Genomic DNA, 27379 nt, shown 5'->3' with positions numbered 1-27379 from the left:
CAGGCTTAGTGCAGCAATGGAAGTTGTGTTAAGCTTGTTACTTACTCCCAGGGTCCCAGCCCTGTCCAAAATGATCCACCCAGATTATTGCTGCAGACACGTGGCCCTCACATGGGTCGGTTTGCAGGACAGAGATTAAAAACACACACACACACACACACACACAAAAACCACAAAACAAAGCATAAAATGGAAATAAACCCAAACAAAACAGAAGGAAAATAGCCCTTAGTGTATACTTAGTTATGAAAATCAGTGTGGCAAATAGGGAAAGAATGCAGATCTTCAATTTATATATCGGCTACTTATTCAGTGACATTGTAGAAAAGCCCATGTTGGGCAGCCAACCTTTTTCACTTGAATACAACAAAAAAAATAAACGGATGCCAGCATATTATGTACAAAGTCACATACAAATAGTTGAGCAACTGAAAGCACGAATGACATTCTACTATACAGTACTTTCACACAGCCAAAGCTATTTTATTTTACAAGATGAATCTTTTGCATTAATCCTTTTTTTTTTTTCCTGAAAGCTCAGTAAAAACAGTAAAATGAACCCCTTAAACAAGATTTAAGAGACAACTTACAAAATGAAATTTGCATAGCACTGTAAATCCGTGTATTTGTTTGGGCACAGTTCTCTTTCGAAACTACAGCGAGTGACAGAGTGAGGGTGGTTTGTTTGTTTGCTTTTCAAGCAGATTCTGATGCTTCCAAACACCGAAAAAAAAAACCAAAACAAACAAAAAAACAAGTGTAGGAAATAACTGTAGAAACGTACAAAAATATATACACATGCACAGTAAATGTGTACCCTGTATACGGTTTTATTACTCATTAGATTTGGTTGATAATGATCATCCGGTACTTACACTTCCCTCCCAGTTATGAGTTTGTAACAATCAATCAAGGCTAAGGAGGGTTAGTTTCCTCAAAGAGATTTTCATTAAAGCTCGAGTACTTGCTGGTGATCTTTATAAGTGAGTAACATGCCAATTTACACAGCTTGCTGGCTTTCAGGCAAGCAGCATTCCATTGTCACAGCGTACATTTCTGACAAAGCTGAAGCAAAATAATGCAAATGGGTACAGCTTGTCTCTGTGCACAGATGCAAATGCACACAATAAAGGAGGTCTATCTGATGCCTTGGGAAAAAATTGCATTCCTGATTAGCTTGTGCTGCCCACTCTGCCACTCTTCCCAAATTAGACGGTGATGAAACTAAATATGTTTTCCTTGAAAATAGACCTTGGCGAAAAACAAAAATATAACCCAAAACCTCATATAAGACTGAAAATCGGTGCTAGCAGTCCCCATACTAAAGAATACTTTCTATTTAGATTTGAAAACTACCATTACGTTCCAGTTTCTGTTAAAGTTTCTATTTTTAAAATACATTTCCTCTTAAAAAAAGATAGAACGCTTCTCTTGCTAATGGAGTTTGTAAAGCATTGAAGAGATAATCAGCTACACTCAAGTACTCTCAAAAGTGAAAATGAACAAATTAACCTTCTTCTGAGTCTCAAAAACTGCAGAGTAGCTTCTAACCATGGGGGTAACATTTAAAGAAATCCAGGTAGTTCTCCAAAAACCTAGAGAGGTCAAGGATAAAAGGAAACATGACACATTTGGCTTTTGGATGCCAACCCAATGTCTTCCCAACTCCAAAGCGTGAAGTATTTCCATGTCATTTTCTGGTTGCTAGCAACTGGAGGCAGAACTGGTAAAACTAGTTTCCAGAGTTTTCCCTCAAAATCATAGCAGTTAAAAAAATCTGTGGGTATCTTGGTGCAGAGATTGCTGAGACGAACAGATGAACTATTCTTCAAAATAAGTGGGGGGAAGCGTGGCAAAACAAAAGTTGCCATCTGTAATGAGGAGATAGTCCCTTGAAGACCAATTCTGACTTCAGTCACATGGGAATAAGTGAGGGTTACCGTGTAAGTTGTCACAGAGAGGTTTCACTTTTGTGTTAGGGATCAGAATTTGCTGCCCATATATATGCTCATCTCTGCTTTACAGAGCTCCTGGCAATCTTTCCATTTCTTGGGGGCAGGAATTTAGCTGTACCTGTGCATGCCCCTCTGTTCAGCTGTGTGTACTGCAGCTCAGCACTAATGTTAGCTGCTTCAAATCCCTGCATCACACTCATTCAGAACTGGCAGCTCTGGAGCAGCCCAGTATGGACCAAAACGTTCAGAAATGGGGAAAAGAGCAGCTGTGATAAACTGTGTTGAGGTTCAAATCCAGTCTTACCATGAAGAGGACCGACTTCTCTTCACAGACTTAAGCCAGGATTGTGCAGCTGGGACTGCTGTGCACAACAAACTTCATACCAAGTGACATAAGTGCGTGGACATCCAGGAGATGATATGAGCTACTCCCATGCATCCAATGTTCAAAAAGGAAACTGGAAATGGACTTTTCACTTGCATCTGCATTTATCTGTGGCATCCCACTGAAACACAGCTGGGCGAAGCCTGTCCAATGTTGGCCTTACGCTCACCTACATATACTTCTCCAAGATGCCAAAATAAATTATTGTCCATCTTCAATCTGAAACACTCTGCACAGTGTGAACTCGGCATTAAAAAAAGCTTCCATCCTTACATTTATGTAATCAAAATGCATATGAAGCAAATACAGATTTTTGGGGTAGTCCTAAGAACAAGTATTACCTTTAGCAATTATCAGCTGTACATTGACCCCCACTTGCTTGTTGCTCCAACTATTATTGAAGAGCTTGTGCCAGCTTCCCTTTTACTGGTTTCATCAATGCCAGAGGAGATCTGTAGAGGTAATGAGTGCCTATGTGCAGCAGGCCTGGGAAGAACTTACACTCCCTAACAATGTTTTGCTCAGAACCAGCAAAGCTGCATTTTCAGTAAGACTTAAACACAACCTTCAGACCTACTGGGCACATCAACCAGTGACAAAATGCAGGAAGACAAAGCCCCAGCTATGCGAGGTGATTACAGTAGGACTGTTCAAACTGGAAAACTCCAAGTTCCAGCCAGGTTGTAAACGAACCATCTGCGGAAAACACAGACAAGCAAATATACAGACATCAGTAGGTGGTGACAAGTGGTAGGTATCACATGGAAGTGAGCAGACACATTCACTTTTTTTTTCTGTGAATACTAGTCAATTAGGACAAAGGTAGTGTCATATTCATTGGTCAGCAATTAAGTATAGAGCCCTTCAAGATATGTTAAAGCAGAACAAAGGAACGTTGCCAATGCTGTTCGTGCCGGAGACAAATGTTTTGCTCAGTAGCACTAAGTCAATTGCAAGAGCACATTCAGCCCACAACAGAGAACTGTAATCCCTGTTGAGCCAAGACGTCTGGATACCAGTTATCCAAACATATCACAAGCAGTTCTTCAGCATCAGCTTTTTGTGCCTTCCTCAAAGACGTCACCACACCAGCAGTCTCAGAGCTCTCCCCCTAGCTTCTCAGACGTAGGTCAACACGATGCCACGTTGGAACTGCAAATCCCACTTTGAGGGCAATATCGTTGTTCTTCATTACAATGCTCAGCGCTGCCATGGCCCATTTCAGTCATCTTCAGAGCCAGTGCTGAACTCCATGAGTCAGCTTGCAAGTCCATACTGAAGGACATGGTATTTAATCTAATCAAGCAATAAATGAATGTTTTGAAAGGTGGAGAGAGAAAATGCTCCTACAGCTTTATGTTTATTAAACTTATACAGCATGTTGAAAAGCAAAAGACAAAAAACATGATATATTTTTGTTTATTATTGCTCTTAAAGGGCTTGGTAGTCAAATATACAAGCTACGTTCTATTAAACCAGAAGAAAATTGTGTAAGATATAAAATCTACGCTCACTTTCCCAATCCAAGCCACTTGCTAATCTTCGTCAGTGACATTAACTTCAGCTATTTCAAGTTATTTTAATTTATACATACTGCGTATGTGTGCGTGCGTGTGTATATAAAAACCCCTATTTTAAGAGGCAAAATTCAAAATGAAGAGCTTTGTGTTGGTTTTGTACTGTTTTGTGCACTGCTGTATATTTCAGTTTTCCAAATGGTTGCTGATATGTTTGCTTAGAAGAGCAAATTAATTAAATGATGATGCATGTATCATATTTTCAAAAAGAAAGCATGACCAATAAGTTAAAAGAAAATAAGAAATGTGGGTTATTCTCCCCTTGATGTACATGCATTAGTCCCATGATTCCTAGTAGGAAGTTGCATGCACTGAGAGGAGAAGAGTATCCCGTAAAGAGAAAGGCTATTAATTCCTTTCTCCTTTAAACACTTCCCCTCTTCTCAACACTAAGAAGGGATTTATTTTGTGAAAATCTTGTCATGCCCCATTAATATACTGCTCAAAATCTAAGTATAAAACATAGTGATCAGCCTGCTTTGCAAGCCTCACTTTGCCAGTACAGTTTACTTATACTCCATATCATCTTCAGGAAGCAAGTATACAGCATTTGAAACACCTTTCTAAGAAACAAGAATTATACCCAGTATATCCATTAATTAATTACTTATGGGAAAAGAAAAGGGAAAGGGAAAGAAAAGAAAGAAAAGCCCACTGGTTTTAGTCTTCTGGTTTAAAAAGTGAAAAATTAGAGAGTTATCTTAATCAGCATTTGGAATCCTAACCATCTTTAAGTGTGAAAGCATTTGATAAGGGAAACAGAGTCATGGCTAGGATCTGTTCTCAATTCCTAAAGAGTATTCCAAATTTCACCAACAACAGTTGCTTATCCTCTATCTTAGAGAAGATTTTTTGGGGTAGAAAGTTAACGTACTAATGCTGAGGCTATGGGTACAGTGATTCAATGAGGATAAGTCTAAGCAGAGACAGACAACACAGGTCATCCTTCAAATCCTCTTGTTGGAAAAATCACTAGTAAAAATCAAGTGCATGACAACAGTGATTGATGACCCTCAGTAAAATATTCTTCCAAGTTACAAAATTCCTCTTCTAGCCTTTGAAAACAGAAAAACATGTAGGAGAAGAGGTTACAATCCAACAGAACAAATATGAAAAGAAGGTAAATTATTACTCTTTTATCTTTGTTACTAGGGCAAAGACGAAAAATAACTATCAGTGCTCTGATAAGATCTGCTGTTTACAGAAGTGAGATAAATATTCTAGTGGCAGCTGGGTTAAACTGACAGATCTCAAGGGTCAGTTTCTGCCCCCAGCTATGGATCTGCAACTCATTTCTGATTATAGCTAAATGCAGATTTTGGCCATCAGACTTAAATATAGGTAACTCCCATCTATCTGCAAATCATTCTGTAGTTGTGCATACAGCAGCAATCTGTAAAAATCTCAGAATGTGCATTTAGAGGGGAGAAAAAAAAAAGACAGGTACAGCCATGATTCTGATCTCTATTTTCAGTGGAAAAATCTAAAGGTCGACAAGCAAAACTAAAGGTTTTTAATATCCCTGAAGAGACCCCATACTCATTCTAATGCTTAACAGCAACAAGTCACCTTGTAATATTCTTCACATTAATATCTATAGCACAACCAAGTAGAAAGTGCAGCACGCTCTACTGTTACACAGAGTACGATCCTGCTTTCATCTGTATCAACACCAAAACTCCCATTACAAGTTCAAGAGATGCCAGTATTTGGAATCTGATCGCTACAGACCTTTCCTTTCAGAATTCTTGTAAAGGACAACATTATGAAAACTATTGTGCTCATTTCTGCTATTATCTCCCTTTTTACTAAGAGACGTTGATTGGACTTAGGTGATGACAGACATCAACAGAAATAGAAGGAGAAAACATCAGGACAATTGAACAGATTTCCTTCTTTGCACAACTCCAAATCCCATGGTCAAAATTCAGAAAGCAAACCGAACTCGAGCAAATTCAAAATTACATATGTGTATGTTGTGCAACAGGGCAAATAACACTCAAGACTGAAGTAATATTTTGTGATTAAACAGCCTTGAGCAGTTGGCAGGAGATATGATGAGAAATCTATACTGGTTAAATACTAGTGGATCTGTTCTATGGTATGTACCAATCAGTAACGCAATGCTTCGAAACTCCGCTATCCATTCTCTGACGTTACAGAAGAAGTTGCCTGAAAATAAGAAGTATCAGCGTAACATACAAATAGGATCTAATCTGTAGCCATGACAACACAACCTTTCCAAAATGACTAACCCAGTGAACACGTCAATTAACTCAAGAATGGTTGTTTTTTCCTGGATCGTTAATTAAAAAAGTTGAAAATCAACAAATGCTGTTGGCTTTAGCAAGAGGAAACGTTCTGTGTCTCCTCTTGTAAAAGTGAATGTAGTGCTCTTGACAGAAACCAGTGTATTCAGTCATCTGAAGATGCACACAGCCCACATTCAATGACATCTTTTCTCCCCCTACCCCCAAATCCCCAACAAAGCAAGAAAATTTAGATTCTTCCTCCCCCCACCCTGATTTTCTCCCATAGTTTGACTACAGTAATCCTTAAACAGGCAGAAAGTCGATGCATTCTCTTCAGGTGATTCCTCCAAATTCTTCATTCTTGGCTCAAGTTTTATTCATTAATATTAGTCATCAGTTATTAAGAAAAAGATAGTTTCTAAATGTTTATTGTTTTTGTTTTTTGTTTTTTGTTTTTAACTGAAGTTAATCGGATACCATAGTCTGGTTATATGTGCTGAACTGCAGCTGTCAGTTATTCCTTTTTCTTGAATTCTTGGTTGCCATAGCTGGAGCCTTTTTCTATTTCAGTTACTCCTATCAGTCTACGAACTCCAAAGGAAGCTTTAAAACATAACAGAGAAATGGGACGATAATTAAAGCCAGTTCAAGGATTCGGGAGATTACATTAAACACAGAAGCAGAACAAACATACAAATTTGAGCCTAACATACAAATAAGCCTAAAGTCAGTAGATACTACAGAATGCTGGTTTTCAACTGCACACTGTATGAAGTTGCATGTAGACCACCTGTTTTTGTCTGAGTTTTCTTTTTTTTTTTCTCCAAGATCAAAGACAAGATGTGCAGTCTGAGTATTTTCTCCTTCAGACATGGACTACAAAATGTACTTGCTATTGATTGCTATAGATGTTGCTTAAAATATGAAGGCAAGTCTGCCTGGATTAATGCTTTTCAATTAATAAAAATACTATACAAGGTAAAAGACTACATAATGAGCTCTTCTGTAAGTCCCATTCATATTCAAAATGCACAGAACTATTTGAATTAATGGATCCTATTACATGTCACTGGGCTTAGCATCTTCTCTGCTTTTATTACCTGCTCCGACAAATCCCAGGAATGCAAGGATAAGGAGAGGTGATCCACTTGCAAAAACTCCAAAGCCAAATGTGAAGAGAGGGGAGAGAAGAACTGTGGCCCAGAAAAGAAAGTTTACGAGAGTCCATGGTCTCCTAGGTGGTTTAAACTGCTGGCCAGGAAACGTGCCTTCTTGATTATACATCTCTTGCAAAGCATCCTGGAAGAAAGAGAAGATGGATGAAAACATAACCATATGTTTGCACTAAGCAACCCAAGACTAGTCAACTCTAGGGCAACACTGAGGACATCCTCTGCAGTAAATACTTGTCAAGAGTACACGGCATCCATTTCCATCTGCTGTTGCAGCATTTTTGCTGTTTGGGCATTTCAGTTGACTGCCAAAGCTACTACCACAGGAGCTCTTTGAAGGCTACATTGGTCATGATCAGAAACTGAAACAGTATCGGCCCTTCCACCACCAAATAACTTCATCTGCTCTCTTAAGCTCTTAGGAATTTAGGGCAGTATAAGGCCACAGTTCAGACAGTACCTGCCTCTTTGTTGGATGCTTTTTCTTCCTGCTTTTGCTTCCAGAAAGGTCAGAGTGATTTGAGTAAATCACAGCACAAAAATGTTATATATACAGCAAAAAAGAGGAAGACAAATCACAAACTGACCAGCAGAGACAGCACTGTACTAACCATAAATGCAAGACTTATTCTTCTCTTGGTTTGTAAGAATGCTCTGTAATACATTCAAGCCACTACCAAGGATGGTTCACGTTAGGCTATTTCTTATTTTTAACTCTGCTTAAGCTGTTTTTCTTTTAGCTTCCCCTATGAAGGGCTGAGATGTTCAAGTTGTTCTTTGCCAATAACACAGCTTTTTGAAGCCATATCCATTGTACAGGAAGAGCATTTTAAGGATTCCAGTTACAACATACTGCCACAGTCGTAAGATCAATATATGAAATACCCACACATATAAATAATACTTCCCCTGACAACATCTCTCACATCTCTCAAGCTTAACGGAGGAACAGCAAACATCAGCAAGGAACACCAAGCCCTCAATTTGCAAGCAAAGCAGAGCATTCTGTCCAAAGAATGGAGACAAGCAGAATGGATGCTCTGTGCTGCATCTGCTTAGCCCTGCCATTGGTTGTTTAACAAAGAGAAAGAAAGAGAGAAAGAAGGACCCTGTAAAATACCTCATGAAGTTTGCTCCTCAAACAAGGCAATTCCAGCAGGAATTCTCATACCTAAGAGTATTCCAGACTCCTAAAATTTGCTGCCTTCCTACAGACCTACAGGCAAAGTGTAAGCTTGGAAATGCTGCAGTGCAGGCTAACATAGCAGAAGAAAAGCAAAGACAGTTAATATTTCTGTGCTCCCCATTCCTTACACACACCCCAGAGAGGAGTAATACAATAATCAAAATACACATTTCAAGTTCAACAATCCACCAACGAGGGCTAGGCAATGTAAATTACAGTTCTTTCCTCTCTCCTGTTCAATCAGTGGTCACGAAATAAACTATCTAATGGGAAAAAAGACAAGAAATGAGAAAAAGCTTTGAGCCCTCTGAAGGCACTCTAGCCATTTGTAACATCTGTCCTGGCAGCAGATCCCAGGGACTATCTGTACCATGCCACATACTGCTTCAGAGGTATTACAAGAAGACAGAAAAGAAAAGTGAGTGTGGAAAAAATATAAAAGCAACGGACCAGGGTTGCTAAGAGCCTGGACTGGCTGCCCCTGGCACAGTTATCACTCTTCTTGAGTTCATAAAAGCATCCTCAGGGAACATGGAGATTTTAGAAATGTGTGACAGAGACCCAAGAGCTGAAGAACATAAAAAGATGGTTGACTGTTATTAGTCTTCTGCAACTCAGCACAATGGGGTCTCTGAAGCCCATTGTGCTTCCCAACAATTTGAAACCTACTCAATGGCCGCAGAGGGGTGGCTAAGGGGCTCCCTTACCAGCACACCTATACTGCTCCACTCAATAGTCTAAGGAATAGCTACCAAATTATATATATTTCCATCTCTTCTCTCCCTCTAGTGGAATGATGTGCATCTCTCAATTCTTTAATATACTACCCCTGAAAATTCTGAAAGAAAGAAAAGAAAGAAAAGCTATTTACCTTTTCTTGGTAAAGCTTATGAAGCCAGTTTGCAGCTTCCTTTTCATCTTGAGGGATATCTTCCAGAGGAAATCTCCTGGTTTAATAGAGAGATGAAGGAATAAACAAAAAAAAAATTAAGAGAAAATACAGGTGTTTGACTTTCGACCTCTATTGGAGAAGATCTCCCATTCAATAAGAGACACAAGCTAGATGTAATACTGTCACTGATGGCATAGTTCTTTCTTTAGTGCAGATGTATTGAGACCTAAATAATTTCTGATTCACCACCTAAAAACATGGATTTTTAAGAGGAAACAAACTGTATGGACTCCCATCAATTTCAGAACACATTAGTAAAACAAGCATTTCCCATTAAAATGCTGTTACTTCCTCACTGAAGCCATCACCTGCTGATTCCCAGTGAGCTCAGACTGAAGCAACCAAGGCTGAAATAAAGACAAGCAAAAGTGACACAACTCAGGAAAACTGTTACATTCTGTTAGTGAGGAGGAAAAAAAATGGAAGGTATGGAAGGGAACAAATTCACTTTGTACCCACTCCATGGAAGACAACTCCTACAGAGACTGCCTTCTTGCTCTCCGCCTCTCTGGCCGCACAAATAAAAACATACAGCTCTGGTGCATATGGTGCCCAGCTCTGGGCACTGACTTGACTTCACTGAGAACAGCTGCCTTTTACAACCCTCCTCCTAGCACTGAAGAGCCAACCCATTTTCCTGCATTCTTTTGTTTTCTGAGATACGCTGTTAACACATTCACAAATGTATTGTCTCCTTCCTCAGAGGCACACACCTTGATGTCATTGATCAATTCAGAAAGAATTATATTTCGGCAAATATTTCGGCAACAGACCAACAGTATCAGGCTCCTCTTACAGCAGGGCAGGAAGAACAGAAGTGTTAATTCTGGGAGAGTTCCAGACTCAGTGATAGCACATAAAATTTATTTGCTGTTGTTCAATCAGGAAATGTGTTTCCACAGCTCACAGTAAAGCCTTTGAGCCTGCAGCAGCAGAGGGAAGACACTCTCACACATTTCTAATAATTTCTGCATCCCATAAACAAATTGAAAACTAGGGTTTACAGATTTCTTTTTAATGGCTCTAACAGGAGGAGATGCTCAATTAATATAAGTAATGCTCAATAAAATCTCAGTAAAAAGACATTTGCTGAAAGCTCTTTGCTACAATTGTTGCTGTGTTGATACTGCCACTAGAGGGTACTCACAGCAATAACATTTACCTGTTTAGCTCTGGAGTTTGTCAGGACAAAGATCGGATCAACTGCAGAGCTAAGCTTCTTACCTTTGCACAGGTATCTGCATATGCATATACGAAGAACAAGAGCTTACGTGCTTCCTTTCTCTATCTAATTCTCTATCACATCAAGGACAGCTAGAAGATTTTAAAAATGGTCTCCTCCCCGATACAGAATAATAACTTCAAGTATAGAAAAGCATGGTGAGAATGTTGATCCACTCCACGATCATATTATGAACAAAAATTACTGAACAAGATAATTACTAGCTTCTTTAACAGAGTACCATTAGTAATTTCACCTGGCAACCTTCCCTGAGATAGCATTTCTTCCACAAAACCCTTCCTGTGGTACCTCGACACAATGGATGACTACTGGGATTCCTGCAGAGCCTTTCTCCCTTGGAAGCTGGTGCCATGCATCTACCATGCACAGACCCAAGGGCAGAGGTGAAAGGAGTGAGAGAAGTAGCAAGACTACTTGCTGCCTCAAGTAGCTGAAGTGAGCTGTCAGAAGAACAGTGGAAAGAACAATCAGATGGTTCGTCAAGTCCAAACATAAAAGGGAAAGGAAGAAAATCAACAGGGAAGTGTTGGTAGCTTCTGTGATCACAGGGAGGCCTTGGAAGAAGAAGGCGACAAGAAGAAAGCAAGAAAGAGAAAGCACATGTATGTGTGCATGTGTGAAGTACATGCTGTGGTGTTAGGTGTTAGCAGTCACTCTTTCAGGCAAAAAAGTAATGAAGAATGTGAGGAATGTGTCACCTTATTCATATGATGTTTGAAATTCAGCATTATTTAACTTTTAATCTGCTAGTCAAACCATGTGACAGAAGGAGAGAAACTGGTACAATAAGGAGCTTTACACCACTTACTATTAGAAACTACTAATTTTGGACAGGTTATTCATACTATGTGTACGCTTACAAGAGAATGGAAAAGGGACAGAAGAGTTAGTTGGCTTTCTGCTCCCAGCAGAGAGAAGAAGGCGGTACATAAGTGCCCTCACTGCACAAAGCTTGGGGAAATCCCAGCTGGACTGACAGTGCTGTCATATCCAGCCTTAAAAAGCCCATCCAGTGTGCTGTGACTTGCTGGGCAGAATCAGGGCATGATTCTCAAACATGAAAGCAAACAGAAGCTGGGGAGAAACAGGAAGGTTTCCATGGCCTGCACAGAAAAGAGAACTACAGCAAAGGACATTTCCCTCCAACATCTGCAAACACTTTAACATGCCAAAGCATGCATCTTAAGGCTCACCTCCATCATGAGATGCTCACCTTACACACATATCTGCTTCATATTTCTTTCCATAGAGAATTCCTAATAAAGACGGGTTCTTGTTTCCTCTGAAATTTAGTGTTACATCATACACTGCTGAAACTGTTGTAAAGAAGAAAAAAATGGCTGTTACATCAGTGATTCTAGCAAACACGTTGCCAGCACCCTTGCATTAAACAGCACCAGGGCCCCTGCATTAACGATGTCAGATGGCAGAGTCCTTCACCACTTTGTGCTTATATGCTGTATTTATCTATTTCAGCCACCTGATGTTCCCAACTACATTGCATGTGTTACCAAAACACAGAGTGACTTGGTGAACTAGGCAACAGTGGCATACATAAGAAGACTATTTTTCTAAGTGGTAACAGAGTTACATGGCACAAATAACAATTGACACGGTGAATGTTTATTACTGCCAACTCGCTAACTGTATTTAACATAATGAAAGGAGCATACTACACTGTACTGTGCATTACAGTTAACGTGAAGGAAAGACAGCTTGCCAGTACCTGTTCCCCTGAGACACTGGACAGCAGTGGTGAAACCTTTGGTTCTGGGCAACAGGTGGTACTTCAGTTTGGGCAGCCCCTTGGATTCAGCTACCTCCATACTGATACGATGCTTGGTCTCTGTAAAACGAGTTCCTTCACAATACAGGAGAAACTAGTACAGCAAGACAAAAGGCAAGAAGAAGGATATCTTGTGATCATAAGAAACCAAGCAGAACACCAACATTTTTTGTGACATAAGCATATATCTGTGCATGTGTACATAAACACTTCAGGAAAAAGAATAATAACCATTACCTTGCTCATTTACAATTTGTACTCTACAAGCAGAATTACTCATCTGAGGACAGTCCTGTTTGTTTGTCTGAAAGCTTTCCCAATTATTTTTTTCATTATTTGTACCAGTTCTGTTCATGAAAAGTGATGTGTTTTCCTAAAACCTTTGCCTTGTTCATCATGTAAAGCATCAATCTGACTGTAAAATCATCCCATACTGACTTCAGGCAGCACGAAACTATCTATCTGTCCTTTTCCAGCTTCTGCGTTACCACTGCTCTACTTGAGAGAGAGACCAGAAGCAAAGTAAAGCCAAGCCAGAAACCAACAAACAAAGCCCATCTGAGCACCTTGGGGTGAATATCTGTTTAGCCCTGCTCATTTTGAAAGGTGGACATCATTACCATCACACTTTCATTTTGCCTTGGAAACACTGCAGGACTGAAGCACACAAATCTCTGCACCACAGGTGCAACAGGCACAGGGGGAAAGCAAAGGTTGCTACTACTCTTTCTCACAGCAGTACCATGCAATGCTGTAACACTGCAATTCAAAAGAAAGACTTGTTGAATGAGTCACTGTATACCTGCAGTTTGTTAGAGCTGCAGCTGCTCAACTTTTCCTCTGTAGTGTATACAAATAATGTCCATCACAAAAGGTACGTTAAATGAGTGTTAAAACTACAGAGCCATGCACGCAGTAGCTGGAAGTGCCTGAATGTGTGACAGCATGGAGCTGGTCCTGCAATCTTTATTTGGCCTCTGAGGACCTATTATGAAAACAAAACCAACCATAGGCAGGTGCTGAGGACAGCTGAAGGCATAGAGGCTAATACTGCACACTGAGCTTCTGGTCTTGAATTCAAGTTGTCTTTCCCCTATACCAAACCCTCATCCTCTTGTAACTCAATGGAGAAGCAACCCTTTTGAACCAAGTACTTGAGCAAGGCACAGACTGCACTGTGAAAAAGGCCTAATGAAGGAAGGTTGAACAGACAGTGCTAATTACAACACTTAGAATGCAAAAAAAAAATAGGGAATTGATTTGTTCAAGTCAATTTTAATCATGATTTAAATTACCAAGTAGGAAGTCTTGATTTAAGTAATCAATGCTATCTATATTTTGCATTTATATTTTTTAAGTTGTTTTCTCCAGAGACCAGTCCTTGGATCTCAATACAGAATCATTACAATATATGGATTTGCAACTATTATACAGTCTTGATGAATTTTAATGGGTATGGTTTTTTCTTCTTTTATTTTTAAACACTAATCAGAAGGATATATTAAATTTTGTTCATACTCACGTATTCTAGTTATTCAGTACTTGAAAATACATTGGCCAGAATCCACTTTTTCTAAACCTTGTAGTTTTGTCATGATAGAAAATCCTGAATGATGCACTCACTATGAACAAGGTAAGCCTACAATTTCACCATTCATTTTAACAAGCTATGTTGAATGGCATCAAAATTCGGTTACACTGTGCATAAAACCTCTTAAAATGTTTTATGAGCCAAATAACCATACATTTAATGTACTGCTAGAAAATCAAAACAGTAAATTTATCTCAATATTTTCATTCAAAGCTAAAAGAAGTTTAATAGGTAGGCTATTCCATAGCAAAGTATAACATTGCATGTAATGAAACAGACACATTTACCCTTGGCTTCAAATAATGTCAAAATAAAAAGGAAATACAGTAAGCTTACAATTGCTTTTGTAGTTATGTATGTTCTCATATAGACTTTAAGGAAGCATATAATTTTACAGATCAAAGAACATACCAACGTGTGAGCTTCCTATTAAAAGCCACGGTGTGTGCATCCCTCCACCCAGATGCACCCACTTTGCCAGAAGAGACTTTTTTTTGTATGTGTTCTTTTATCCTACCACAGAAAATGCAACTTAGTAGTATACGGATTTAGTCGTCGAATACTGGTTGTTAATTAAAAGGATAAGAAAGTACAAATGAACTTATTTTAAGCGTTGCACAAGTTTGATTTTATAGATTATCTTTAAGCCTGTAAATCATCTATGCAAGCTTCTGAAGTGCTTTCCAAATGCCTATCGTTAAGAACAGGCAAACAGAGCAACACTTTACATGCACATACCAAAAGATGCCCTGAAACAGAGCATGTTTTCCATGATAGCACGCAAAGAAAGTAGGGAGGAAACCTTCTCCTGATATATACGGTATCGCACCACAAGAGCACAACTTCACTGTTTCACTTCCAGCAGTCAGTACTAGAGGAGGAAACCGACACTTACCCACATGTATTCAGGATAGTCAGCCAAACGTTTTAATCCCTCAATAACTGTATCTCTGTCTTCTTCCCATTTCCTTTTGCAGAAAACAATCTCGAGGAAGTACCATGTCCAGCCAATTAGGGGCACATACAGTAGCTCTTTCTTAGCAAGAACTTTGGAACTCTTGGAGAAAGATAAAAACAACAACCCAAAAATGTCATTGGCTGATGTGTACGGCACAAAAGCATTAAGATTAAGGTGATAAAAAGCTGATGGGGTTTCATCTGAGAATCTGCATGGGTTTAAGACAGACCTCTAGTCCTCCAGATGAAGGGAAAGCTTATGGCACGTACCCCCAGCACTCCAAAGCGCTCCGTCATAGTCCAGCCACACAAGAAGTCAATTTCAAAGTTGTGATTCAAGATGATGATGACATGCTCTTTCCCAAAGGTATTCACTGTAGCCTCGTCGGAGAACAAGGTGCACTCTGTGCCCGACCACCATTCCAGCAGCATTACTAACTCTGAGTAACATGAAGAAGAGAGAAACGAGTTAGGGGTGATGCTTATGTTGTGGATGCCCCATCCCTGGCCAGGCTGGATGTGGCTCTGGGCAGCCTGGTCTGGTGGTTGGCGACCCTGCACATAGCAGGGGGGTTGAAACTACATGATCATTGTGGTCCTTTTCAACCCAGGCCATTCTATGATTCTATGATTCTTACTTAAGGAAAACATTCAGCGTTTCAACAGCAGCCCCATGCAGTGCCCAGTCTCTTCTGACTCCTGACAAGACTTGTCACCTTCCCAATTCAACCCAGACAAGATTAAATGAGAGCTTGTACATCTATAGACCAAATTACAACGCTATCCTTAAGAACTATTTAGGGAACTGAATATATGCATTATGGATACTTTAACAAGTTTTTAACAGTGGCAAGTTTAGACACTGTAGTACGAATGTGAAATTTTGTGATCACCAGAAAAAATATCAAAAAACTTTATACCTGAAAACAGACAGCTGAGCTGTTGATTGCTCCACTAAATGAGTACACATTCTCCCAGGTGGAACACAAATTATGCATAGATGCAGCCTAATGCTTTTACGCAATATGAAACAAGCTTTATGGAGGTAAACAGACCCATGAAGGGCTTTTAAAGGGATATGGTGCATAGATCTTCTGCAAGAGATTTTAATACTAGATTCTTAACATTCTATATTATGGTCATCTACAGAGTCAGAAGCAACAGAGATTCAAGCTAGTTTACCAAAATACTTGCACAAAGCCAGGAATGGTAAACTGCTTCTTTTGAGTACAGCAAACGAACGAACGAGCCCTTTTCCCTACATCTTCTCCAACTTTCAGTATTCCAGTGTATCTCTTCCTCCACTCTGTACATTTCCTTCATTATCCACTCTTCTTATTTTCAGCTTCCATCCTTTTCATCTTAGAAAGACCTTCCTGGATGTGTTTAAAAACCGTTTGGATGTGGTGCTCAGGGCCATGATTTAGCAGAGGGTTGTTAGAGTTAGGGTAGTATGGTTAGGTTTTGTTTGGACTCAATGATCTTTAAGGTCTTTTCCAACCGGAGCTATTCTATGATTCTATGATTCCATTCCATTTAAATTCAGCACACATTTAGCGTAGTTGCTATGGTTTGCCTATTTATCTCCTTTCAGTACAACAAGGCAGATGGAAAGCATTGCTGGTATCATGGGACACCTATAAAAAGTATGAGAATAGTTCATTTTCCCAGTAGGAAGATTTGCTTTCATGCAAACTGTAGTCACTGGTATTTTCTCATTTCAGTAAGTTATAGATGTAATCAAAATTTGTTTGCACAACTATGGCAGTTAAAAATTCCAGCTCTTCTAATGCTACTATTACAAATACGCAGGGTCAAAACTAGGAGGAGTCCTTTCAGTTCTCTACATTGGATTCTGCCACATCACATTTCAACCTTCTGCCAGGAAGCCTTGGTTTTGCAAAATGGAGCAGTGCCTTCCTGTATGAGGGCTTCTGATCAGTGGGATCACAATTCACACTATTCTGTCTTTGCTGCCGAATAAGAGTAAGTCCAATTTTGCACCACATCAGAGAGAAGACAAACATAGTACTTGGGTGAATAGTAAGGGAAAACAATCCTAACCTGCTGAAGACACATAGCTTCTGTAGCTTATCTGCCAGACTGTTCTCCTGTATAATTTTCAAGACTCACTCATTTGGAGGCCTGACAAATGTATGCAATTTGCTGACTGAGAGAGTGCAGCCCTGGCTGATTGGAATTGCAGCAGAGAAAAGAAAACTTTATACCAACTAAAGATTTTCATCATTTCTTTACAGCTTTATCTCCTTGGGGAAAGATGTTATTGCTTTCCTTTCTCATTCTGATTAGGCTGGCTCAGTGCAAGAATCATAGAATCATGGTATGGTTTGGGTTGGAAAGGACCTTTAAGATCGTCAAGTTCCAACCCCTGCTATAGGCAGGGACGCCTCTCCCTAGACCAGGTTGCTCAAAGCCTCATCCAGCCTGGTCTTGAGTGCTTCCAGGGAGGGGGCATTCACAACCTCGCTGAGCAACACATTCCACTGCCCCACCACACTCATAGTAAAAAATTTCTTCCTAACGTGTAGTCTAAATCTACCCTCTTCCAGTTTAAAACCATTTCCCTGCCTGCTACATGCAACCAGAATGTCCTCAGCTTAGAGCTGTGTTCTTCCATGTTGGTGTTTGGGAGAACGAAGTAGTGGTACCAAACACAGTGTAATGCTCCAAGCAATATTCCCTTTTGAACAACTCTAGTAACTGCTATATTCACTGTGTTTTCTTAACAAAAATAAAACGGGTCTATTTCTTTCTCAACATCAGGTAAAATGTCTGCAGCGGCAGGTGTGGATGATTTTCTGCAAAGCATTCCTTGTACTATGGATTCCAAAACAGTGGGGGAAGCTTTGCTTAGATTTGCCAGATTTCACACTGAAAGAGGAGGGTTGATGAGCCAGAGAATTCATATGAGGAAACAGATCGTCCTTTACAAGTGTACTGATAAATGAAGCAATTATAACAAGGAGTGGGTTCATTTCCTTTTTCTTTTGGTGTGTGGGTTACAGCTATTTTGTGTGTACTGATCCTGTCAATGCTACAATACAATAATACAAGAAATAAAGCAAGCCTGTATTTCTAAACCAAAAGAATGTACAACTTACAATGTTTGGGATACTCCATGTAGCTGCCACTGAGAACTAACATTTTATTACAACCAAAACCCTTCCTACTGTGTGGAATCCAAAGCAAGTGGTTTTATGACCTCACAAACCATTCAGAAAAAAAATAAATAAACAAGAGGCAGCTTAAAGTACTAAAATTTGAGTCTGGTTTTGGAACTGGACTAAATTAAACACACTGCTATCCAAGAGCATAAGTCATCAGAAAAGAGTTGACACAGGAAAACTTGGAATACAGACTACCCTTCATGAATTAAATATGCAGTGATGTGTTCACTTTCAGCCCAGAGTCTGACAGAAATCTCCAGCACCAAGTTACTCCAGGAAGGTGCTGGCAGGAAGGACAGGGAGGAGGGGATGCCACCTCACTAACAAAGGGGTAATCTGAACTGTATCACAGATGAATGCATTTCTGAGCCATCCCTGATTGCAAACAGCAGCTCTCTGAACACTGCCAATCCACCCCAGCATACAACTACATACAGATGTGGAAAAGCAATGCTTTAGGTCAGCTGACTCTTGCTGCTTCCCATCTCTGCATCATGTCCAGATGAAAGCTGGGGTAGGAGATGATAGAGAGGTGCTGAAAAAAGGGCAGGGCCGGGCTTACTGGAGCTTGTGGTGCAAAGACTCTTTGCAGGAGGGAATATGACCTGCAGGGCTGCACTCCAGCAGGGTCTGTGGGGTACGGCTTAGCCCTACTCCTGGAGTAGCACTGAGTGGGGATAAAGTGCTCTGTGTGTGGCATAAAATGAGAGCTCAGCTATCACAGTGAGGAGAAGACACAGAAGATTGAGCCCACTGGTCTGACTTGTCCTTAAACATCTGATTCACAGCCTCTGCAGAGTATTTTAGTACACCAGTTCTTACCATAAGAAAGCTTTCATGTCTAATCCATCTCTCTCTTCTGTCTTTACTTTTTCCTTACCCAAAAATGTTTGCCAGGGACATTAGATAGAGTCTATCTCCTTTCCCTTTTGAAGCCATGCTTTATGTACTTAAGAAGAACAACAGTAATACAGTGGGCTACAATATAGGCACACACACCAACCACTAAATATCTACCCTTACACACCATTCTTCTGCCAGACTGGTGGAGAACCTTTTGTTGCACGTAGTTACTGTTAAGGAGAGATCTTACATGAAAAATTCTCAGCCTCAAATGAAACAGTTTCAAGAAAGACCAAAATGAAGCATCTAAAATAGAACACCAAGCAGTAGGTTCACTACCAAAAGGTTTCCTCGTAATAGAACACATTTTGTAATGAAGAACGGCACTTGAACAGCTACATATCCACAGCTTAATTATTATAAATCACAATCACAGTGCATATTCTCTGGCTCTTCCATTACAGGCCGTCAGCGCTGTGCAATCCCATGTAGTATTTACATTCATTTTCACAGTTTAATTTCTCCCTCAATTTATAAGAGGCTATACATGAGGGGTTACCCTGGGTACAATGCATTTATCTATCTCCTCCGAATCATTTTGGACAATAATTTCCTTTCTCCTGTGCCTCTGAGACAGTAGTCTGAGTAGGTGGGACAAGAAGCACAGGATAAGGATAATAACCTTAAAACACATCCAAAGTAGATACATTGGAGAATTTTTGTTGGTAGTACTTCACATTGATGACTTAAGAAATGTGGGTGCCTGTCAGTGGACTGCTCAGTGGTAATTTAAGTACTTGTTCAGGAGGTTCATTTACCCATTGCGGGAGTTGGATGCTGAGCACTAAGGTAAGTGGTCGCACATACTGGGAGGAGATGGAGAACAGAAATAGATTAGATGATTCACTACTGAAATAGGAGGTGACATTCGAACTAAGGAGCCTTCAGAATGTTCATTTCAGAAATCTAATTTCCTGTTAAGCTGTATGATGGCAAATGAAACCATCCGAGGGGGGAAGGTTTTGTCAAGTCTTGAAAGAGGAAAGCAAAGCAGCTGAACCCACTGTGTAAAGCTCTCCCAGAAGCAGAAGAAGAAAACTGTTCACAAGAAGAGACACAGGTGTCATAAACAGATACTGTGGGGTGTGAGAGAATTCTGAAGCTGTCACATAGTCCAGCTATGAAGGCATCTATTCCAGATACTTTAAGAGAGACATCTGTCTTTGCAGATTACACAGTCACCTTGAGCTCCTGAACATGGTCAACATGGTGCCTATACTTAACACCTGAAGCAGTCTCTGTGAATTCCACTTGCTCACACTGCTTAGCAGAGGCTCCAAAGCAGGGTTAAAATGCTACTCATCAGCAGTTTTCTACTCAGCAAGATAGGGTAAGGGGTGGTAAGGAGCTTTACTTCCCACTCCTTTTATAGAACAGAGGGACAGTACATCTCAGTGGCTTGACTTCTGTACATTTACCCCATATTTCAGAAAATACAGTAGCTCTGAACTACTCTGAAAGAGTCTACTTCCAACGTAGCAGCCCTCTTGTGTGTGTGTGTGCATATATGTAGATATTTTTTTCTTTAATTAACAAAAAGAAACAAAAAACACTCCCCTCCCCACCCCCAGACCTCGTGTCTCCTTCAAGCATACTCACGGCTCCAAAGTGAATAGGCAAGGCGACAGTTTACTCGGCGATAAAACTGCTTGTTTATGGGCCAGAGGACTAGTGTGCATAGTTGAATGAAGTTAATGATCAGTCCACTCACAACAAAGACGAACCCAATGAGGAGGTGAACAATGAACTGGGTCTTCAGAAAGGCAATGAAGCCCATGATAACCACTCAGAAGCGTGTGCAAGGGCCGTCACTCAGAATAACTGTCCTGAAAGAGAAAGAAAAACATCTTATTGAGTTTGGATTCACAAGCCCTCAGAAAGGGCAAAATAGGAGTGCTGAAACGGTTCATGCAACTTCAGCAACTGTAATTCAACCATGTAAACTCTCTGTTCTCCCAGTCTGCCTCATTCAGGTTTTCATACAGGAAATCATCGATGGTACAAATCACTTCCAAAACCAGAAAGAAACATTTATTTGCTATTTACAGCCCACCAAGAAGATTTGAAGATGAACCTCACACTTCTCTCTTCAGACAAAGATCATATAATCAGATAACACTGGGAGGAACATGGACCCATGCACTCACCACAAACCGGTCAAGCCCTCGCTAGTAAACAAGCTGGGCTGCAATTGCTGTGCCTTCTGGGTTTGCTGTCCCTGAACTGCAACAGGAGCCTCATCTTCCCTGCACCAATAAACAGCATGCTAAGCCTCCAAGACTGCGTAAATGAACTGATGCTTTCCTAGCCTGCCCTCAGTGCACAGTTCTTCTGAACAAGCAGACTGAGGGCAGCCAGGGGTTACACAGCCTTCGCTATATGTTTGCTATGACTACAACAGTACAGCAGTCCATCTGCAGAGCAAGTTCTTCACCCTGCAGATTTCATGACAGAAAGAGCACAGCTGGTCGTTAAGAGCATCAGCCTCACAAACTAAGGCATGGAAAGGGAAATTAAGCATTTCCACATTCAAAGACCATGCTGGAGCAAGTTTAATAACTTCTCACTTTGTCAAGCCACAGTTCCATGATCAAATAAACCAGTTAGTAGAGGAAAAAAAGTAAAATAATAAAAAATCCTTAGACTCTGTAGCAGTACAAACTTGATCTGGGGAAGGTCTTGGCACAGAACGTGACCACTTCTGAATTAGTCAGAATACTCAACCTGGGCATGGACCATGTTTATCCCTGATGCAGGAAGCTGGGTGATGTGTGAACCAGCATAAAGTCATAGAAGCTTAGACAAGTCTAATCCAACACAAATCCTGCCGGTACAAACGTAACTCAGCAAAATGCTTTAAACAAGAAACCTGACTGAGTTTATTCCAAAACTGTGCTATCTCACGCTGGTCTTTCTGACCGGTTGTGTACTAGAAGACCTCCAATGAAGCCAACCAGGTTATCAAACTACAGATTCAGTGCCTCACCCCAAAAATAAAAGCACACTCCTAAATTTCTGCCAAAGTTTGCTGCAAGTATTTATGTTTCATCTCTGCAAGCGTTGCAAATGACCGGAGCCACCAGTAGATGGTAACAAGTACATTTGACAAGACGAGCATCCAAAGGTGATGCTGAAGTTCCCAATGCCTGTAAACAAAGCACCTTCCAGCTCTGAGGAACCAAATGCCACCTGCTTACATTATGGTGCTATTTATAAAACTCAACAGCAGTTTTACTTGGCAAAGCTTATTCTCTTCTCTCTTCTACACCTAGTTACTGCCTTTCAAGACACAAAGTGTCCAGCTTTTTCACAATTAAAATCTATTTGCATCGTTAGTAATCTAGTCACTTCAGAAGTACATTACAGAAGGGAAAGGCACTATTGTGCCTAACACAGACAGCAGAGTGAGTTGAATAACCTGATATTGAAGCTTCTGATGAATAATCTAAACTTTCCTCGTGCTTTCCCATAAGAATGAAAGAAATACTTCTTCCAATGATAAATTCTTTCAGAAACAGCTATTCAGAAGCAGAAACTCATGTTTAAAAAGAAGCAAGTGATGCCCTTCTTCCTCTCCCCTCCCTCATTGAAGAGCTGCAGGGTGTAATTATCTCCTAGAAGCCCAAACCCTGTACCACTGTTGACAGATACCATTCCATTCAGGAGTACCACCATGGTACTCAATGTTCAGTGCCCTAAAACAGCAATGGGTTCATTTATCTTTTCAGCTAACATGTGCTTCTCACAGAATCATCTGGGTTCGAAAAAACCTTCAAGATCACCAGGTCCAACCAGCAACCTGACCTACTAAGTCCCATCACTAAACCAGGTCCCTTAGTGCCAGGTCCCCTCATCTCTTAAATACCTTCCAGGGATGGCGACTCCTCCTTCTCCAATGGTTGATGACCTCTGTTTGAAGATATTCTTCCTAACATCCATACTAAACCTCCTCCAACTCCCAGGAATTGTTTCTCAGATTGTGACTTGCCTTCTGTACAGACACACGCAGGCAGCTTTCCTGATGACTGTATCCCTCACAGTTATCAGACTAGTGCTTACTACCTCCCAAGTCACAGTTTAGCCCATTGCAGACAAGGGTTATTAATAAAGCACATACAAAAAGCATGAAGAAAAATGAAATTTCAAGTATTATCCTCAAATAAAACGATTTGGCTGCACTTCCATAGTCTCTTTGCTTTGAGCACAGTCTGGAGCACTCTGGTATTTGTCGTTTAAACTAAGGACATTGCCATATTAGACATCAAAGAACATGTCACGTTACCCAGTGGAAAGCTGAACACAACATGGCATGTTGCCTCTCCAGCTTTGTTGTGTGTGGAAATAGCATCTATGACCCTTGCTCCAGTGCCCTACCCTGCACTCTGGCATCATCTCTTTGTGGATCATGAGAAGGGTAAAGAGAACTGAAACCAAAGAGGAGCTGGTTTCCCTTTTGCTGGTCCCTCACTTAATTGCACTTGATTTTTTAAGGTATTTACTAAGTTCACCTTAACACAGGAATTCTTCATTTTCCTGCCCATGTAGGACAGCCATGCAATTCAGGACAGATGAACAGGCAAAGGACGGTCAGCAGCTGCTTTACTGAATCAGAGAGGCTGGGAAGAAGACAAAGAAATTTTGATGGAATGAGGAAAAACAGAACTTCTATATCTCACTGACATATATGAAGACCAGCTAAGGGAAGTGCTTAGGAACTGATCATCTGCTTCAGCTTAGACAAGTCTCAGCATGGTTCATTTCTTTCCAACACATAAGCACGTTCACTGACATACTAGTAAAATCTCTCTTTTCCCCCCCTCCTTTCCCAAAGCAACTTGTATCTCCGCAACACTGACCCATAACCACAAAACCCCTATTTCTTACTGTACAGCCGCACTGAGAACCACAGGTAACTCTTTCAGACCCTCAGCAAGGTCCTACTTCTCATACTCATGCCACAGGGCAGCACTAATGTAAAATCCAGCTCAAAGCGAGTGGCATACTCCACTGCCTTTAAGTGCCTCACCTCACAGGGTCAATTGACTATCAGAGACCACTCCCCATAACATTAATCTTCTCCAACAAGAAAGTTCTTTAATACTTTACACCCTTCTGAGCTCCTACCCACGTTTACCTCATTCTCAACTAAAGGGCAAGAGCTGAGCACTGAGGCTCCACATTCACACAGATTTTCTGGTATCTAAAAGATACTACGTGCCTCTCAGTTACACCATCTTTCTCCATTAGCCAACTTTCTGCATTCATCACAGCCATAATGATTAACCTGCTTTGAGACATCTACACCGCTGTTAAATCTGGCTCAAACCCGCTACCAAGTTCAAAAGCCATTACAAATTAGAATGGCAGCAAGCAATATTGCATCTCCTTCATTTCATTAAGAAATCAGCTTAAAAACAAAACAGGTGCAGCACAAGCACTGAGCCATTTTGTGAAATATATATTTATTTGTGAACTCCAAACTAAAAATGAAGCCACTAAACATTCTGTGCACACAGTATTTCCAGTTTTAACTGCAGGTTTTAATTCATTTACTGCTGCCACATACGTACAATCCTCTGACGTTCATAAGGTACGCGTGAGTAAGAGCATGGAATTAGAAATTGGTCCTCTGGTTCTAATATTGCAACCCAGTGAGAATTAATGTGCTTACAACAACCAAAGCTGCTGCAGCAGTCCTGACATCGTTAGCCTTTTGTCCTCAGGTTTTCCATTTTCCAGTTGCTTCTGCTCTACCATACCACGTTTATCTCCACGTATGTAGCTACTAATTGACATCTTTTGCTCTGAACATGTTGCCCCCGCCTTGATTTCTAGTGTTTTGCCTACCCCATATTTTTGCTAGCTGAAAAATTAAGCAAAACCCTTATGAAACTGAATTCTGCTATTTGCTCTTGTATTTTAAAATACTGTACTTTTCAAACTGAGCTTTGTGAGCCTCCTTGCTGTCTGAACAAACTTAGCAATCCTATGAAAAAAGGCCAATAATGCCGCAAGTCAAAAGCAGTACAAAAAAGCACCTTGGTGGTCATGTCTCATCAAGAGTGTCCCCACCGTTTTTCAGAGCTCTATAAATTCTGCTTATCGGAAACACATAAAGGAGAAACCAAAACTCTTTTATTTTCAAAGTGAGAACTATTTGTTCCATGAGCTGCTCTGTGAGTGTGAGTGGGACAGGCATGAACAGTAGCACCTGGAGCTGATGAAAACTTCTCTCAATATTCAACCTAAATCTTCTCTCATTCAACTTAAAACCATCTCCCCTTGTCCTGTGGTTATCTACCCCTGTAAAGAGTTGAATCCCCACCTGTTTATAGGCTCCTTTTAGGTACTGAAAGGCTTCAATGAGGTCACCCCGCAGTCTTCTCCAGGCTGAACAAGCCCAGCTCCCTCAGTCTGTCTTTGTAGGGGAGGTGCTCCAGCCCTCTCATCATCTTTGTGGCCCTCCTCTGGACCTTCTCCAACAGCTCCCTGTCTTTCTTGAATTGGTGTTTCCTCTAATGAACAGAAACACTTTGCTTTTAAAACCAGCTATGGAAATCAGTACTGTAAGCGTCTTTGCCCTCATCCCAAGAGCCCAAGAGCACTAACCATCTATCCAACAGTCCAGGAGGAGTCGTGAGGGAAAGCAGTGCCCCCTCATTTTTTTCAGAAGCACAGTTACAGAAGAACCACTGGCAACAAGAGCTGTTTAAGTAGCTAGAAAACACAGCTTAGATCAACAGCAGTGAGTCAGAGAAATGCATATGAAAGGAAATAAGGTGTAAAAATGAGTTCTGGTATCCATTTGAACAGTCTGTACCAAGGATTCTCCAGATAGATATGCTGTAAAATAATAGTCAACTACTCAATCACATCCCACGCAGCATTACAGACTGTCTACTACAGACCGAGCCTTTTAAGCTTGAGTATGACAGGAAAATTATCTTAGTTTCTAATACAATAGAGATCTAATTCCTCTGCACATTCCTCAGCCAAATGCAAGACTGATTCAGAGTTCATTAAAAAAAATTCTGCATGTCATGATTTTTCAAAATTAAGGTGTATGGAAGAGGACACGAAGCCAAATTCAACTCACAAAGTTGAAAATTTGTTTCCCAGTTGTTAAAATTAAAAGCACGATCTCAAATAAGGGGGAAAAAATGCAGAGTTACCATCATTAGAATTTATTCCTTGAATTATTTTCAGTCTTGACAGCACCACAGCCAGTTTCTAGAAAACGTCAGGAGTGAAAGACCATCACCATCACCAAATATGTTTGCTACATTGGTCTGTTTCTCCAGCCCTTTAAATCATAGAAGCTTCCACTACTGTCCATAGGTTTGGCTCAGTGTCTTTAGAGATTTCTGATGAGTCTATTTCCCCCAGGTAGGAAGATTTTTGCTTGACTCACCATCCTAATAAGATGATGGTACTTCAAGGTTAAAATAATAATAATAAGCTGTGCACATTGCTCTGACATTCATCATCACTTAATAGGTGCACAGACTGAACAAATTACCTGGAGAAATTACGCACAGCAGAAGAACACAAAGTAAAGTGTAGCAGCTAATGTGATGGTCAGTCAGAACAATGACAATCACGGCAACAAAGCTGTCTGTAAACATAAGAAACAGAAAGCAAACCATGTGAGAAGCACACACCCTCAACAGAAGCACCAGTTCTTGCTTCTGACTCCTCCATTCTCCATCACTCTTTAGTGTTACTACCAGACTGAGTTTATTGATAAGACTTTAGGAGAGAATGAGAGAATCATAGTATCATAGAATGGCCTGGGTTGAAAAGGACCACAATGACCATCTGGTTTCAATCCCCCTGCTATGTGCAGGGTCACCAACCACCAGACCAGGCTGCCCAGAGCCACATCCAGCCTGGCCTTGAATGCCTCCAGGGGCATCCACAGCCTCCTTGGGCAACCTGTTCCAGTGCGTCACCACCCTCTGTGTGAAAAACGTCTTCCTAATATCCAACCTAAACCTCCCTGTCTCAGTTTAAGACCATTTCCCCTTATCCTATCACTATCCACCCTTGTAAACAGCCACTCCCCTACCTGTATATATGCTCCCTTCAAGCACTGGAAGGCCACAATGAGTTCTCCCCAGAGCCTTCTCAAAAATGTAGCAGCGCTTGCTTCCAAGTGCCAGTTAAGTGCCATTCGGGAGTGATCACAGAAGGTCGTCTTTCCATCCCACAAACCCCACACCAGGAGATGGC

The 27379-nt window shown here is 40.6% G+C and overlaps 1 protein-coding gene across 9 annotated transcripts in view; it reads right to left on the bottom strand.

The window, feature by feature from the left end:
* Window positions 1–459: 459 nt before the first annotated feature.
* Window positions 460–27379, bottom strand: part of AGPAT3 (1-acylglycerol-3-phosphate O-acyltransferase 3) — a 137732-nt gene continuing 110812 nt past the window's right edge. For 6 of the 9 annotated variants that reach the window (XM_046905994.1, XM_004934600.5, XM_004934599.5 and 3 more), the window contains 8 exons: window positions 20747–20973; window positions 15327–15496; window positions 14995–15156; window positions 12449–12602; window positions 11936–12038; window positions 9399–9474; window positions 7270–7468; window positions 460–6772 (listed from right to left, as the gene is read on the bottom strand). In XM_046905994.1, coding sequence (XP_046761950.1) covers window positions 6684–6772; window positions 7270–7468; window positions 9399–9474; window positions 11936–12038; window positions 12449–12602; window positions 14995–15156; window positions 15327–15496; window positions 20747–20924 — 1131 coding nt within the window. In that variant the 5' untranslated portion in view covers window positions 20925–20973 and the 3' untranslated portion in view covers window positions 460–6683. Of the gene's footprint in view, window positions 6773–7269; window positions 7469–9398; window positions 9475–11935; window positions 12039–12448; window positions 12603–14994; window positions 15157–15326; window positions 15497–20746; window positions 20974–23012; window positions 23378–23655; window positions 25540–27379 lie in introns of those variants that run through there. The other 3 variants (XM_040652676.2, XM_040652672.2, XM_025145768.3) reach the window with 3 other exon arrangements.

Source organism: Gallus gallus, chromosome 1 (genome assembly GCF_016699485.2).
Source record: "Gallus gallus isolate bGalGal1 chromosome 1, bGalGal1.mat.broiler.GRCg7b, whole genome shotgun sequence".
Taxonomy (NCBI): Eukaryota; Metazoa; Chordata; class Aves; order Galliformes; family Phasianidae; genus Gallus; species Gallus gallus.
This window is presented reverse-complemented; position numbering and strand designations above follow the sequence as displayed.